The sequence below is a fragment of the Trachypithecus francoisi genome, unplaced genomic scaffold (assembly GCF_009764315.1).
Source record: "Trachypithecus francoisi isolate TF-2019V2 unplaced genomic scaffold, Tfra_2.0 Lachesis_group5, whole genome shotgun sequence".
Lineage (NCBI taxonomy): Eukaryota > Metazoa > Chordata > Mammalia > Primates > Cercopithecidae > Trachypithecus > Trachypithecus francoisi.
Genome location: NW_022681470.1, coordinates 43065873 through 43083011, shown reverse-complemented (window position 1 = coordinate 43083011; position 17139 = coordinate 43065873). Strand labels below are relative to the sequence as shown.

General features: G+C 38.6%; 1 protein-coding gene across 1 annotated transcript in view; it reads right to left on the bottom strand.

Moving 5' to 3' along the window:
• Positions 1-5501: 5501 nt before the first annotated feature.
• Positions 5502-17139, bottom strand: part of HMCN1 (hemicentin 1) — a 461890-nt gene continuing 450252 nt past the window's right edge. Inside the window, 3 exon segments of the mRNA XM_033196479.1 lie at positions 5502-6929; positions 8394-8520; positions 14372-14491. Coding sequence (XP_033052370.1) covers positions 6563-6929; positions 8394-8520; positions 14372-14491 — 614 coding nt within the window. The 3' untranslated portion in view covers positions 5502-6562.

Below are 17139 nucleotides of genomic sequence, written 5' to 3'. Positions count from 1 at the left end.
GTAAACATTAGTTACAGTGCTCTGTGCTAACAGCAGTGCAGGATAAGGGATGAACTGGATTCAAGTATCTTGCTGTTTAGTGGACAAGAAAATGCATGTGCCAGGCAACCATAATACAAAGCAGAAGGTAAGAATGAGCGGTGCAGAGAGAGACCGACTTCAGAGATGGAAGAGAGGCCTTTTGTTTAAAAGATTAGGAAAGACTCTAGGAAGATCTGGCATTAAATAGGGTTTTGAAGATGGTGAGAATTGAGTATGTGGAATTGGAAAGCAGAGCATTCTAATATGTAAAAATAGAAGAAAAACTGGATTATGGAAAGTGTGTGGTGTCATTACGTGGAAAACAGTTACATACAACAGAATTATGACATAAATACTGAAAAGGTAAGCTAGGGTCCAGTTATGGGGAAATCTGGGATTACCCCAGATAAGGGGAGCCACTTCGGGTGACTGTGAGGATTACAGTGTCTCATGTCTTGAGACCTTTCAGATAAATAACCAACCAGTTAAGCTGTCAGTCTTTCCCTGGGATTTCAGTTGACTTAATCATGACTGTAAAACTTCAGCCTCCTGCATAGAGAAGGTGGAGTGCTAAAAATTTTTTATTGACATTAAATCTCATTCCTTCAGATTCATCAGAGGAATTCAGAAAGCGTTAATAAAATGGTTAGACCAAACCCACAGAGTATGCATAGCTGAACTCCAATGGTTGGTTCTGAAGGATGAGTAATATCTGCAACCACGATAATCTTAAGAGCTGATATCCCACTTTATTGGGAGACCTGAGGATTTGAAGGCACTTTGATGAAGCACCAACCTAAGCAGTATGGTCACCTTCACACTTCAGTGGTAATGGTTGGAAGTAAGCAGATGTTTTCAACAGACTAAGAGAAGTTTCCTTATTCAGGGTATTGGGAAGTGTTAGGTTTTGTAGTCAGATGGACTTGGGTCCAGATCTTAACTCCGCATCTCCTACTAGTGATGACTCTGCAGCAAATTATCTAATCTCTGAACTTCAGCTTCCCTCTCTGTGAAATACTGGCTTATAATCTTTAGTTCGTGGTGTTGTGCCATGCAATGTTTTTCAAATTACCTGTGGTAACTTTTTTTAAAGTTCCAATCTGTTTTTTTTTTTTACGTTGTAGTCTATTATAGATGGTTACTTTCATAGAATATAATATAAATAACTAGAAAAGTAAAATGAAAAAGTTTTGTTATTGGATTCCACAGACATGAGTCTGACTGTAGGTCTGGGAGCAATAAGGGGTAATGGGGAGAGTTCCAGGGAGGGTCATCTGGTTTTTGCAACAGACCTCAAGAGAGGCCATTACAGGTTATTTAGGCAAGGAAGTCTAAATTCAGAGAAGAGGGAAAGCTTCTGTTGGCAAGGAAAACATATCAAATTTGGAGTCTGAGGTTTCCAGCTTCATCAGAATCTGTTCATGTGTCTCCATCCCAAATTTTAGGGCCATACTTCTTTTTCAGCCCATGTCCTAACTTTATCATAAGAGGCATCATGATGTTGGGAATTTAACTTGCACTGTAATTCAGCCACTCTCAGGATTAGGTGTTTTTTTGTTTGTTTTTTGTTTTGTTCTGTTGTGTGTGCATGTGTGTTTAGAAACCTTGGCCATGCAGTTATAAAGTTATAAGAGATAAAGATTTCTTTTGGGTCACCATTCTACTTCATCTCCCTTTTGTGTTGGAAATAAAAGCCTTGAGCTCATTATTTTCTTTCTCCAGTACACTTAGAAGCAAGCAAGCAACCTTATTGTACTCTCTATTTTCACTAAAATAATCCATGAGAGGAACTGAAGCCCACAAACATTGATAGAATCCGTGATAGACTGGAACCTGTGCTGGTCTCTGTATGAGTCAGCTCAGCTGCCATCACTAAGTACCAGTAACTGCACAGCTTATGCAACAGAAATGTATTTTCTCACAGGTCTGGAGGCTGGGAAGCCCAAGTCAAGGTCTGGCAGGGTTTGGTTTCTGGTGAGCACACTTTCTGGCTTGTGGGTGGCTGCCTTTCACTGTGTCATCACATGGTGGGCATAGTGAGAGATCTCTGGTGTCTCTTCTTATAAGGACACTAATCCTATCAGTTTAAGGTCCCACCCTTATGACCTCATTTAACCTTAGTTACTCCTTAGGCCTTATCTCCAAATGCAGTCACATTGAGGGTTAGGGTTTCTATGTATACATCTTGGGGGAGACAATTCTGTCCATAGCAATCTTTCACCATCTGTAATTTTCCAACTTCAATGATGTAGGTCTCATGCAGGAAAAGCTGGGGTTCTTTGTTACCAGTGTAGACACACATCTAGCTCGAGGATTGTAGAAGATGAAGATGGATCCAGTGGGAAGTAGAATGGCTGTGGGCCCACCATTGTCCTGAGCCACCAAGAGGAGTTAGCAGATAATGATGGGGTCTGTGATTTGCAACAGTACCTGGTACCCCTACAGTGACTTTCCAAGTGTAAAAGCAATATGGCTGCAGCTTTACTTATACTTTTCAGATCTCATGCTACATGTCTCTTGTGGCCTATGCTCTGAAACTTTCAGAGACAGGAAATGTAGTTCCAGATTACCTAAGCAGACATAGTAGGGAGAAACTAGATCATCTAACACATTTAGGTCATAAAAGGAAAGAAGAATGGAGAGTTATTGATGGAGTGACATGATCTGATAGGTGTTTTTAAAAGACCAGTCTTGTAGAAAACAGAGTACAGCAGAGCAGGTGTGGCAGAGGAACTTGGGTAGGAGTGCATCATGTGACAATGGTGGCCTTGGCTGGGATGGTAGCCCGGGAGACGGAGAGTTCTATTTTGATGGACTGAATGTGTACATTTTAGATGAGAGAGAAGTTAGTGAATCCTAGGGCTTCAGTTGGAGTGATTAGATGAATGGTAGTACAATTAATGTAGTTAGGAAAGACTAGGGTAGGAAAAAGCATTTGGAGGATCATTCAGTAGGCATTCAGGTATTCAGCTGTAAATAGAGAGAGTCCAACAAATAATTGTTTAAATAAGTAAGGAGTTTTTAGACTCAAACAATTGCAAGTCCTGGGGTAGTTATTTCAATGCTGAAGAATGGTTCAACAAAGTCATATATATAAAAGGTTTCAGCCCCCTCCCCCTCCCTTCACCCTCCCTTACCCTTCCCCTCCTCCTCCCTCCCTCCCTCCCTTCCTCCCTTCCTCCCTTTCTTCCTTCCTTCCTTCTCATCCTCAGGGTGGTTGCCTCATTGTTGCAAGATGCTTGGCAAATCTCTGTCCGCATTCTGAGCATGGAAAGATTGAAAAATGCAGGCCAAACTGGCATGCCACAAAGACTGCCCCTTTTAAAGCAATTTCCCAGAAGCGACACCAAGTGATTTCTGCTTACATCTTATTGGACAGACTAGAGTCACATGACCACTGCAACTAGACAGTTGCTAGAGAGCAGGAGATATGTGGTTGGGGTTTGGATCAACCATATGCCGGATGTGTAAGTCTGAGTTAGTAGTTAGAGAGCCAAGTGAAAATGTCAGGTAGCCAGCTGGACAAATGGGTCTGTATCTTGGGAGTGTCAATCTTTGGCCTACCTGGCTCACCCAGATGAACTGAAATGTGAAATAAGTTCTGGTAAGTGTGCTTTTATCCCACCCTACAAAGCCTGCTGCTGTGTGCATGTGTGTGTTTATGAAGGGAGAGTGGGGCTTGAATATGACTGCAGCCTAACAGCTAAGTCTGCCGCTGGGTTAATGTAAAGAATGAGAACAAGTTTTAGAGATGTGGAAGGCTTGCACATGCTGAGGCCAGCAGCCTGCTACAAAACTGATCAGAGCCTTGACTGTCATGTGTGCTCTGAGCTCAGATTGGGCTGTTGTGAATGTTAAAAAGATTTATACCCAGTTTGTAGATCAGAGGTAAACTATGACCTTGCAGGCTAAATCTAGCCAGGTTTTGTAAATCAAGTGTTACTGGAGCACATGTTTATGTGCTGTCCACGGCTGCTCTCATGCTAAACAGCCGACTTGAGTAGTAGCAATAGAGACCACATGGCCTAGAGGGCCTAAAATATTTACTGTCTGTATCTTTATAGAAAAGTTTGTTGACTGTTGGTGGAGATCACACTTCTGTTTAGGTTAATATCAGATTAAGTAATTATACTGTAGGTAGACTTCATTTGGATTGAATGTGTGAGAGTCAAAGATTACCTATTAGATCTCTAATTTGCTCTCTTAGTTTCCTTCCTTTGGAGACCTTCCCCTTTCTGCTAGTCATCCTATCTAGGGTATCTGTGGAGTGTGCAAGCTCAGAGGACTGTCACCGCAATATACAAGATGGAGGCTTGCTCCTTGCAGCTCTGCTAGATGTCGTGAAGGAGGGCTTCCTCACTCTGTTCTGTATCCTGAGGGAACTTTCAGAGTTGGTGATTGATTTCATTGCCTACCTCTGCTCAACCACTGGCATGCTTGAGGATTTTCAAGGAAATGTTGTCAAAAGTACTTGGTTAAAGTCAAGATTCTGACTGGATCTTTTGGCTCCCCAAATAGGAATTTCCAAATCAAATACGGTAGTAACCAGAAGTCTGTTCCTACTAATGACTATGCAGTAGCTCATGTCTGGTCACTGTCCTGTCAGTTTCTATGCTTGTAGAATATTGGACAGAGGAAATGAGCAAAACTAATGTGGTTTAATTTTAGAAAGAAGCTCAATGGTCAGGGTCAGGTGTTGGAGTTGTTTACCAAAGTACTTAGTTATAAAAATGTCCTTCCTAAGGATTTAGGCATGAAGCAGACGTCTTGACTGTATTACATCAGCATTTCCCCAAGTGTTCAGTGAGATAATGTATTAGGGAAAAAAAGGTTTGGGATTAAATCTTTCAGAAAATGTTGGCTTGAATAAACTCAACCTGTTCACTGCTGAACTTCTAAGTTTCTTTAATTGTTAGTGTTGACAGAAAATCTTTAATAGGAGGACATGTTATGTAGTATTTTTCAAACTTGTTTGATCATAGAACACTTGTGACTAAAAACACCTTTACTAGACTAGTATTCTGTAGAACATTCTTTGGTAAACACGGATTTAGTCAATCACCTGACTGACAGCTGGACTGTGGAGTGGATATTTTTTCCAGGTTTCTTTGAATAATGTGATTCTAGGTTAAAAATCCTTCAATCATAGCTCACGATTAGGCCTTCACTAGTTTAATATCACAGGAGATGAATTCACTTGAGATAAGATATAAAAAACGCTGTTTATGTAGATGAAAAAACTTATGTAGTGGGAGTCATAACAGGTAAGGTAGGACATTTCTGCCACTCACTAGCTGTCTTGTCTTAAGAAAGTTACTTAAGTTATGTCTGTCCTAGGATCCTGACCTATAAAATGTGGTAACATGTAATGCTACCTCTATCTCAAGGGATCTCATGATTGTGTGTCTGTTTATGTGTATGACTTTAAATGTAATCCCTGTTTTAGCTGTAAGGAAACAAATTTTAGGTTCTTCAAAAGGTTATGAAAAAATGTGAAAATTTATTGAGGCTGATTTTAGTGTAATTTTTTTTTATAAAATAATTTTATAAAAGAGTCCATCAAGATATTACATAGAAAATGCACACTAAGGTAATATATATATACACTTCATAAAAATAGAATACATCTTGGCAATTGCTTAGAGTCTGTTACCACCATGTACAGTGTATTGACGTTTAACATTTATGTTAATTTGAACATATGAGATTTTTAAAAAACAAACCTGTCCCACTGGTATCTTTAAAAATTGTTTTCATTGACAGGAAAATAAAAAATTCTGGAATGTAAAAGTTATGAAGTTAACTGGATGAAAGTTTATATTAAAATGTTAAAGTCTCATGCCCTGAACAACTGTCATGAGGGCAAAGCGATTTTTTTTTTTTATTATTTTCATAAGTGGTTCAGCCGATCTCACAAAATCACTGAAAATAATATCCTTGTTCTGAATGTTCAGTCAAGATAAGCACCATTTGGGATCAAACAAGACTTCTAGTAACTGTACTATATTTTTAAAAATGAGTGGTGTTTTTCTCCTTAAAAGGAAAATAGGTAAGTCCTATTATAATGTATCAATACTTACAAAAATAGCCATAAGTTATTTTATAAGCTTTGATCAAAATACTTAGTAACTAATTTTATGATTCTAAAAATAGTCAAATGCTCAAAAACTCTATTTGACTCTGAATCAGTTGTTTTTGTTTTTTGTTTGGTTTGGCTTTCAGGAAAATGATCCTAGGTACTACACTACTATAAACCGTCACTGATAGGTCCTGTTGGATGTTCAGAGTAATCTTTGGGAGGTAACTGCTCCAGTGTAATAAATAAAATAATAAGGGACTTTTCTAGACCATACTTCAAGATATGACCATGGTGGGATCATGAAAACACCTCAGAAGTACCAAGGAAGGCACACAAAACAGAGTGTAGCACCATTTTCAAGTTGCCAAGATTGCAACTGTTCAAGAGACAGTAATCTGGAAGGGGGCTTGATTGCCATGATTAATACGGTTTAAATATGTAGAATAGGCTTTGGAGAGTTCCTTAGTATGGATAGACAGACACAGCTATATAAACTATGAATGTGGTCTGATATTCAATGGTCCCGTTGGCACTGTAGGATGAGGCTCGGACCCTCATGCGGTAGGTCTCTGCTTCTCGTAGTGGTCGTGTTGTATACACCACTCCCTTCAGGTTTTCATCCCTCAAGGCAAAAGGAACAGTCTGTTCCTCATCTATCATGAGGAAAGTTGTCCTGGGATGCATCACTCCATCCTGCGTGTAGGCAACCAGCCGGATTAAATCTTGATTGGTGGCTATTCCAAATGGGAGGGAGACGAGTTTGTATTCCAAAGCATATGGACTCAAGGCACATTCCAAATCATTGGGTGGACAGTTCTTGAGGCAGAACCTAAGAACAACAAACATGTGAAATACATAGTTATCTGGAAGCAGGAGGTGGCATGATGCAGGTGATCGTGATCCATGACAACTTTCAGGCACTGCACGCAGGAGGCAGCCTGGTTGTAAAAGCGGTAAGACTCAGTCGTGTTCTGTGTCACTAACTCAAACCAGACACCAGATGACTAGGAGAAGATGCTGGTGTGAAGTCAAATATCTATCTTGCAGCTCCATTAAAAGTAGAAGTGTCTGAGCCATTGAAGTAAGTATGAATGTCACAAGAGTATTTTCTTTAAAATGAAAAGTCAGTTTTGGAAATAAAAGCATCTGCATATATATTGGAAACACATACTTCTTAAAGAGGAATACAAACTACTTTTTAATTATATAGTATCCTAACACTGAAAGGTGAAACAAAATATATTGATATTTTATTTTTCTAAAAATAATAAAAGGTCAATTAGGATTTCTGGTGGGGAAGGGGCACTTCTTTTGTAATTGTCGTTCACATTATTGTAGATTAAAAAGCTTTATTTTTTTTTTTTACCAGAGCACATGTTGACTGCTTTTTGAGTCATGATGACTTTTAAATTGTTTGCCAGAAACCGATGGTAATAAAGAGGGGGAAAAATGCACAGAGGACCGTTTTATGAAGATAGGATTCTGCAGTCATAGTATTTTTAGAGGTTTTGTTAAGTCTGTATTTTCAATTTTCTCCTTCCTATTCCACATCTCATCAGACCAATCGCAGATAGGTTTTTGGTGGATTCTGGGCAGTCCACACTTGACTATGCCGCAGTAACTTGGTAAGCATTACCAAGAGGAAAACAAAGTGAGCTCCAGCCAGTATTTGGTTTCAGAAACACCTTCCTATTAGCTGGACCTACCCAAGAGGAACATTATCACTTGTTTTCAATCACCCTGTTAACTTGGTACCTGGATAGAGTACAACATTTCTGGAAGGAAAGAGAGAAAATAGAATGGTAGTTTATTCAGAATGCAGAAAAGCCTGTTTCAGACAGAAGGAAATATAAGCAAGATGATGTATGAATGGGCAGACGACTGACTCATCTTCGCTCATCTCCATTCTCAAGGAGTGGTGAGTCAGTGAAACAACAGAAAAGGTGCCTCATGGTGCGCTCTAAGTGTGCAGAGCCCTTACCACCCTGAGGCAACACAACAGAAACGAAAAACTTGCTGCTGAGGCAGAACCCACCATGTTACATGTTATATGCTGGGAAGACTGCTTCAGGCAACACTGGCAGCCAAGAGTGAGCTTGGGTGGCAGTGGCTGCTGCAGGATGAGCTCATTTCTTGCCCACTCATTGAAGAGAATACTTACTGTAACCCCACATCTTCCTGGAGTTAGTGACTTCCTGTGAGTTACACATGACAAGAGACAAAGTTTATGTTGGTCAAGGAGTGGGAGGAAGGATTTTCAAAAGCCTGTCTGGGATGAGAAGGCAAGACATACCCTGAAACAGGATCCCGTTGGTAGTTGGGCGGACAGGGTGTATCGATGCACTGGTAGCTTCCTCTCATATTGAAGCACATGCGATTGGGCCCACAGTGTACATTCTGCTCCAGACACTCATCGATATCTAGGGACAGTAAAGGGAACATGCAGCATCAGCAATGAGGGTGAGAGAAGGCCATCAGAGCAGGCACTGTGGATGTGTGACTGGAAGGTGGAGGGCTAGCCTTCTCTTCCCATGAATGAACTTAGTCCTATCTAAGCTTCTTCAACCACAAAATGGGGATCATGACACCTGGTGGGGTTCTTTCCCAGATTGCCTCAAGCACATATTTCTTTATGTGAAAGGATATCAAAAAATGAGAGCTATAAAAGTAGATGGGGAGATATTAAGAACTCTCTGGTGTCTTTTATATTTGGGCAATACCGTGCATTTGAGTTTTATAAAGCAAGTAATCTTTTAAATGCACTATGAACAAACCAAAAATTTAAAGGACAGTTGTGAATATTTTTTGCAAAGTGAAGAATCTTCTTAAAATGTGAGTGATTTTTGACTACTGTTTTGTTTCATAATGTCAAATTGTTGAGTGGAAAATAGGGTCTGAGATATGAAAGGAGTCAAGTTATAAGTTCGGGAGAGATGGTACAGGCTAGTCAGATCTTGAGGAGAGAGACAAACAAAACAGGATCAAATACATGGCCCCGGCACCACAAAGTAAGCTGATCAAATGGAACAGTTCACCTGGATCTGGACTGTGTTGAGTCTATCCTCTGTTGTTATGGTAGTGGGATGGTCTCCTTAGGGTAATGGTATGGAGAAAATACGCAAATGAAATATTTTTTTTTTTTTTTTTTTGAGACGGAGTCTCGCTCTGTCGCCCAGGCTGGAGTGCAGTGGCGCAATCTCGGCTCACTGCAAGCTCCACCTCTCGGGTTCACACCATTCTCCTGCCTCAGCCTCCCCAGTAGGTGGGGCTACAGGCGCCCGCCACCACGCCTGGCTAATTTTTTTGTATTTTTAGTAGAGACGGGGTTTCGCCATGTTCACCAGGATGGTCTCGATCTCCTGACCTCGTGATCCGCCTGCCTCGGCCTCCCAAAGTGCTGGGATTACAGGCGTGAGCCACCGCGCCCGGTGAAATACTCTTTATTTTGTTGTTTTCTACACTAAGTTGTTAATTAGAAACACACTTTAAGTGCTTCATGAAAATAAGTGTTTTTGAGCCATGATTCTTAATTTGGGGTTTATTTTTGAGTATCAGGGGATCTGTAAATGAAAATGTTTGCGTGTGTGTGTATGAGACAGACAAAGAATGTGAGATTGATGGATGGTTTTCTGGAAAGAGGGTCCATGGAGTTCAACACAATTTTTAAGGAATTTTAAGATCCCAAAGGTAAGAATGGTATTTTAGAGCAGTGGTTTTCATACTGGGGCATCCTCATTTCCCTGGTGATGCACGAATGTTTTCTGGCAGTAGGAATGCAGGCGAATTATTTCAGGGACTCGATTCCCATATTCTCATTTTCCATAATTCTCTGCTCATTTTGCCTGAGAGCATCTCATAGCCTGGAGGTCTCTATTCCCTTCTCCCTGTTTCCACCCTTCTTCTGATTTACAAAGACAGGTTCAACTAATCTCAGAGGATAAACACAGTAAGCATATTGGTAATAAAGACTGATGGTGGCAGGCCTTTTTTTTTTTTTTATCATGGCCACAAACCAATGGTCTTAGCTTGCTATTTTATTTTATTTTTTGAGATGGAGTCTCACTCTGCTGCCCAGGCTGGAGTGTACTGGCATTCTCTCGGTTCACTGCAAGCTCTGCCTCCTGGGCTCAAGTGATTCTCCTGCCTCAGCTTCCTGAGTAGCTGGGACTACAGGCATGCATCACCATGCCTGACTAACTTTTGTATTTTTAGTAGAGATGGAATTTCACCATGTTGGCCAGGCTGGTCTCGAACCCCTGACCTTAGGTGATCCACTTGCCTCAGCCTCCCATTAGCTCGCTATTTTGAATTAGATTTCGGAAGTGAGTTGGCTGTCATGGGGACACTTACTAGCATTTTTGTTTGAACAGAAAAATCACCTTCGACTTTTTCTGACAGTAGATCTGATTAATTTGACAAGAATACAGACTTTCAAATTATATAGTGGCCACCTTCCATTAACCGAGGGAGTTAAACCTGCAGCTCTGAAGTTTTGATGAAAATATATTTAAAGCTTGTGCACATTAAGATGACAATCTGTATGACAGCGCCAGAATTCACATCCTTTACAACTATTTAAACTTATAAGAAACTTTAGTGGTTAATTTTTAAAAGTATGAGTAAAGTATAAGGTTTTCAAAGTCTAAGTCAATGGCTGCATATAGCATTGGTCCTGATATAAAAGAGGGAAAAATGACAATTAAATGGACTGAATTGGTTCTCCAGAGGTGGGTCCTGAAGGTCAGATGCATTTCTATCGTGGAAGCTGTGCTAAGAACAATGGGCATGTGTTACTATGACGTCACTGTACAGTAGTACATAACCTGGTGGTTGGATAATGGTATTTATATTGGGACTTGATACAAAAATAAGCATTTTAGATTTGGCTCCAAATATGTTGTTTTCTAAGGAAAACACAGACAATGTAATTATTTACTTAAAACAATAAGTCTGCACAAAGTAAAAAGATACTGGTTAGAATGATATGGAGTAAATAACTTTTTAGTTATATGTGCTGACAATGATGTAGTATGCTATTACTAGTATTATACTAGGATTAGTTTTCCTACAGGAATGAAACACAATGTGAAACAACTTTTTATTTCAGTTAATTCTTGCCTACTGGCTCTGTGAAACAATTTCTGATTATGATTTTATCAGTCAGAAGGGCTTAATCTCCCTGACAAAATGAGATTGTCTCAGTGATGTGAAATAATCCCAGCACTTTGGGAGGCCAAGACGGGCGGATCACGAGGTCAGGAGATCGAGACCATCCTGGCTAATACGGTGAAACCCTGTCTCTACTTAAAAATACAAAAAAAACTAGCCGGGCGACGAGGCGGGCGCCTGTAGTCCCAGCTACTCGGGAGGCTGAGGCAGGAGAATGGCGTGAACCCGGGAGGCGGAGCTTGCAGTGAGCTGAGATCCGGCCACTGCACTCCAGCCTGGGTGGCAGAGCGAGACTCCGTCTCAAAAAAAAAAAAAAAAAAAAAAAAGAATGTGAAATTCAATTAGCCTTATCTTCCTTCTCTCATTAAAAAATTTTCTCTTCATATTCATCATCCACATGAATTTTATCTCATTTTCATCATGAACTCTTGCAGAAACATGAAGCCAGTGGGCTGCAGGGGACCATGATAGTGGTGGTGTGGAGACTGGAAGCTGGATGCACATCAGTGTGCATAAGTTGTTATTTAGTAGTTACCTTATGATATATTTTCATTGGGTAAATATGAATCTATAAAGAAATATCAGAATCTAATATAGAAATATACACTTTCTATTAAAAAGCTTTCCTAAGTACTGAGGTGCTGGGCAGGTGGCCCTCTTCTGTCTCTGGTCTATTACCCTCTCCTCAGGGTGAAGCACTCTCTCTCTAGAAATTCACTCACTCTACTCATTTACTCTACTCACTATTCTTACAGAAGACAGAAAAATAAATAGATACTGTGTTGTCTTCTGTTCATGGATGATGTGATGTCTGGTTTCTATTAAATATAAGAAAATTACAATTGAAATGAAAGTATTTTGTAACATACTGCTACAAGAAAAGAATCCCAAAATGAGCTGAAAATTTTTATATTAACAGCTTTAGAACATATGAATGTATTTAACCAAGTGCTTCTGAATACTAAAAAAAAATTTAGGATAAACATACTTGAAACATCTGTCTTACAGAAAATATAAGTAATTTAGATTCTTGATAAACATGCATTGCATTTTTAAAACACGGATGAATAAGAGCACTCATTTTAAATGCAGTGCTCATGTTTCCAAATTTTTAGAAGTAGATTAGTGGTGCATAAAATTGGCATAAGGATCCTTTAGTTTCTCCTCTCTGCATCTTAGGCAATTCTTGATTGGTCATGCTTTTTTTCATTTTGCAGTCTGGTGACTTTCACTTTTGACTAGAGTTTCTGTCCTTGTTCAATGTCAAATTCACTTTAATTTCCCTTTTATTGACATTTGTATCAGTAATTTCTAAATCTTTTAAAAAACCATATGCAAATAAAAAGCAGTCTTTGGTTCCTTATAAATGCCTCAAACACTTTCTAAAACTATAAAAAGAATGCAAGTTATTCTTTAGGGCAAAGAAAAAGGCATAATTGTTTTCTCTCAAGTCTTTTTAAAACCACAAAAATATGCAACCCATTTAAATTGCAAACATTTCAAGTGACACCTGTTTCTGATTTGTCCATGTTATTTTCCACTCTCTGTAGCACAACTGAAAGCTGAAGAATGCTTGGAACTAAATAAGTGACAAAAGCAATTTAAAAAAACGGGCACAATTTAGAAAGGAAGAAAAATTCTCTAATGAGAATAAAATATAACCCTTTAAAATCTGGCTAAGGGGTTTTATGTTTCAGTGGTTATTCCAAATGCTTCAGTATCTGCCCTGTTGCCTTCCTTGGTGCCTGGAGTACCCGGAGGGGGTGTGGTTTTAGTGTGGGCATCGCCACTCCTTCAGGAAGACTCTTGGGTTGAAGAACTGGGAAAAGTGATCACATCTGGATAAAGTGCTCTCACCCCATCCTGCTGCCTCAGTGCAATGCTCCTGGTGCTCACAGCGTCCCAGGAGACAAAGGACTATTCTAGACATATAGATCTGAGGTCAAGTCCTACCTCTGCTCTTGATTATTCTAGGACATCAAGGCTCACATAATCACTCTGATAATTAGTTTCAGAATGGGTACAAATTATCTAATAGGTGCCCATTAGAATGGGTGCAAATTATAGCCCTTGACATATTTATACTGCTGATTAAAATGAAATAACAGTTGTTTTGGAAAAAGATAATATGATTAAATAAATTATTCAGTACTTCAAATCTGAGTAAAATTCTCTGCATGGGGTAGGTTCTTAAAAATGTTTGGTGACTGATGGCCCAAAGCAAAAGTTACTGCTCAACTTCATGTTTCATCTCCAGCCCACATGACCCAGTTGGGGCTCTCAGGGAGTGTGAATGGGTGGGGTAGGGTGGTGTGGGGTAAGGTGGCAGTGCTCATGGTAACTAGGGTGAAGCCATTGTCTATACTGGTTTTGCCTCCTGGAACTCATTTTCCATGAGCTGCATCCCAGCAAGTCTTTTGTGAATCCCATAAAGAGAGAAAAATTCAATCGAAATTTGATTGATTTTTTTTTTTTTGTCATTGCTACACTTGCCCAAAACTCTGTTATAGAACCAATAAGCTATATTTTGATTTATTTACATGTCTGTCTCCATTAGCCTGTAAACTCTTAAAGGGGAAGACTGTCTTATTTATCTGTTTAAATCCTGCAATGCTAGCACATAATTGTTCCACATCAATGTAGACTCAACGAATGAATGAATCGTTTAATTGACTACCAAACTGATCACTCTAAAAATAAGTTTAATAAGAGGGACCACATATAAAATAATGTCTAACACTGAAGTAAATTTACTGAGTAACCTTCTCATTTTTCACTTCCATTTTAGTGGAATTGTAAAAAAAAAGTTTGAAGAGATCTATTCCCATTAAGGTTTAAAAATATATAATATGAACTGACTTAGGCATTTTTGCTCCTTCTAATAAGACCATTCCAAAAATGTTTCTCAACTATTTTCTTTGCTTACTTCCTCTCCCATTGCTTCTCCTGCTTGCAAAAGCAATATTTGAACATAATTCTGACCCATGGGAATGGGAAAGAAGGGGAAGCCACTAGGAAAATGATTGTTCAAAAAAAAACTTCTCACACTCTCTGTTGGTTTTTAGTCAAGTTGCAACAATAAACATCCCAATGTTTTCTCACCTTGGCATGTCTTTCCATTGAGTGTGAGTTGATAGCCAGGTGGGCAGATGCACTGATAACTTCCAAAGGTATTCTTACACTCATGCTGGCAGGCATCTGTATTTTCACATTCATCAATATCTGTTCAGGAAGATGACAGAGTTATCACCACACCAGAAAAAAGCAGACACTGTGACAGAGCCAACTCTCATCAAGTTGTTGATATACATTAGAAAAACTTCTTGGTGATTTTATACTTGTGTGTTAAAAAATGCTCAGAGCTATTTTCTATCAAGTTTTTTTATGTTATAAAAATATTGAATATAGTACTGTATACACAGTACCATATTACAAAATACGGACATTTCTTCTATGTATAAGCACATATATGCTGAAGTCCCAACCTGATCAATTTTTATATTAAGAGAGACATGACAGAGGAAACAAATATAGACAGGATCCTAAACCACCAAAATATGAAACTCTTTAAGGAACAGTAGAAATTTCCTAAAATATAATGTTCCCATTGAGATTAATTGCAAAAAGGAGTATTTGTTTTTATTGTATTCAAATTTTGGCTCTCTTTCTCTCTCGCAGCAGGCCTACCCATGCATAGCTTTCCCATACACAGATATCATATGGAAATGTTTTTCATTCTTGTGACAAAAAATATTCCTCAACATTTTTTACACAATGTGAATGCACTAATGACAAGTACATACATATATAGTTGTGTTACCTTTGGCAGGCCATTTAACTTCTCAAGATCTCATTTATTCTTCTGTCAAAAGGGACACTTGAGACTATCTGCCCTAATTCACAGTTTTGCTGAAAGGTTCATATACAGTAACATGTGGGAAAGTAGTCTATAAAGGGCTATCTGCTATTATTAAACAAAGCCATGAAAATGGCAAGGAGTGTGAGAATAGTTGATAATTCAAAATTAATTGATATTTGCTTTAAGGTATGTGATTTGGGAGGCTGAAAATTTCTTGTCCCAGTGGTGTTTTGCTTTGACTAAAATTAAAATTTGCTCATAGTCTCTGATCATACACCAACCAGTGGAAGACTAGTTAACCAAAGTGTTGATTCTATGACTTGTGTGAGTTTTTACTTCTTTCCTTTAAAATCAGCTTTAACCTAAAATAACAGAAATGTAAATGATACTGAACTCCAAGTAGTTAACACAGAGCTTTTGCAAGTATGAATTTTACAGTGCCCCCAAGTGTGATTTCTGCATTCAGATGCAATGCAATGGTCATTTTTCCTGTTATGCTTTGGAATCAATGTCTTCAAAAACTAGACTTTAGCACAAGTCTAATAAGATTTCATAGTGTTAATCTGAATCTTTCATAACTTGTCTGTCCCAGATAGTTAATGAAAAGTATTTGGTGTTTATTGCAAGTTGGTCTTGTTGTGTAGTTCCAAAGCTGTCTACAGTCTTACTGTAAATTTCTTCATTGTCCCAATACTATAAAATACCATATTTTAAGAAATGTTTAAGCCTATGAATTGCCCCCAAAGAAACTTAAATATCCAGTAATGGACTAGCTATAAATTTTTCCTTTAGATTCTCAAGATTGACCCTTACTGTGAAATAGTGGCTGCCTCAAATAGCAGATGACTGAGGAAGATGATTGTGATAACATAATATAGGTTTAACATAAACAGAAGACAGAAAACATTTATAAGACTCTACTATGATGAAACTGCAGCCATAGATGGTGATGAAGAAGTAGAGAAATGGGTTATTAATCAGGAAACTTTCTTAAAATAACTTGGACCTTCTGATAATTTGGAAGAAACCAGCTAATGGTGTATAGTGTGGAGGGTGTGGTTTAATTCATTTTTCATAACACAGATGTTTGAGCAGGGAAAGTAAAGGTAGATCAAAAGAAAGTGCTTGTCTAAAATGAAGGCTCAGAATGGGATGGTAACCTATCACCTAGTCTGTGAAAACCCTCTAGTGGTAATGACTGTTTGGAAGAAACTGAAAGACAAAATGTCAGATGTTAGTTCTGTCAACAAAAGAATAGTGAACAACTTTAATGAAGAGTCAGATCAAAATTGTGGGCATAAAAAATTACCAAAACTCAGAACAATTTGTAGCAGATTGACAGTATTGTTTAATATACTAGCAAGAATACTGGAGTCCACATATTTAGCAATTAAACAGTATTTGACCACATGGGACAAAATGTAGACAATTGTTAATGAATGCATTAATGTTTGGTGGTAGAAGAAATGAGTACTGTCAACAATTCTGGTAAGCTAATCACAAGGGAGAAGTTTCCATATCCCTTATATTAAGCTGCAGGTACATCAGGGTGAAAAAAGACAGAAAAGTGCTGGAAAAAAATATGAACCTAAAAAGCAAAGGGTAAAGTTTGAGTGTCCAGAGGGACTGAGGGTCCAACTGAGTAGAGATGATATGGGAAGATGAATCCACCTAAGGTTGACCAAGAAGTACATCTGAGAAGATAATAAGAGGGCTTGGGCAAGGGTGGAAAAAGAAACAACAAAAATTGAAGACAGAAGGAGAAGAAATGTTTAATAAATATTTAGCAAAAAGCATAGTTAGGAGAGAGTAAGCAAAGTGTAGAACGCTTTCAAGAAATGTAAGAAAATGAGGCTAGCATAGTGGTCTTTGAATTTAAACAGAATTTCTTTTTTCCCTCCCTCTTTACTTCCCTCCTCTGTGCTTGCTTTTTCCAGCTAACAAATAGTAAAACTAATTCCTGCTTGCTAATTCCCCTTGAGTAGGTCAATGACATGCAAATTGTAGATGT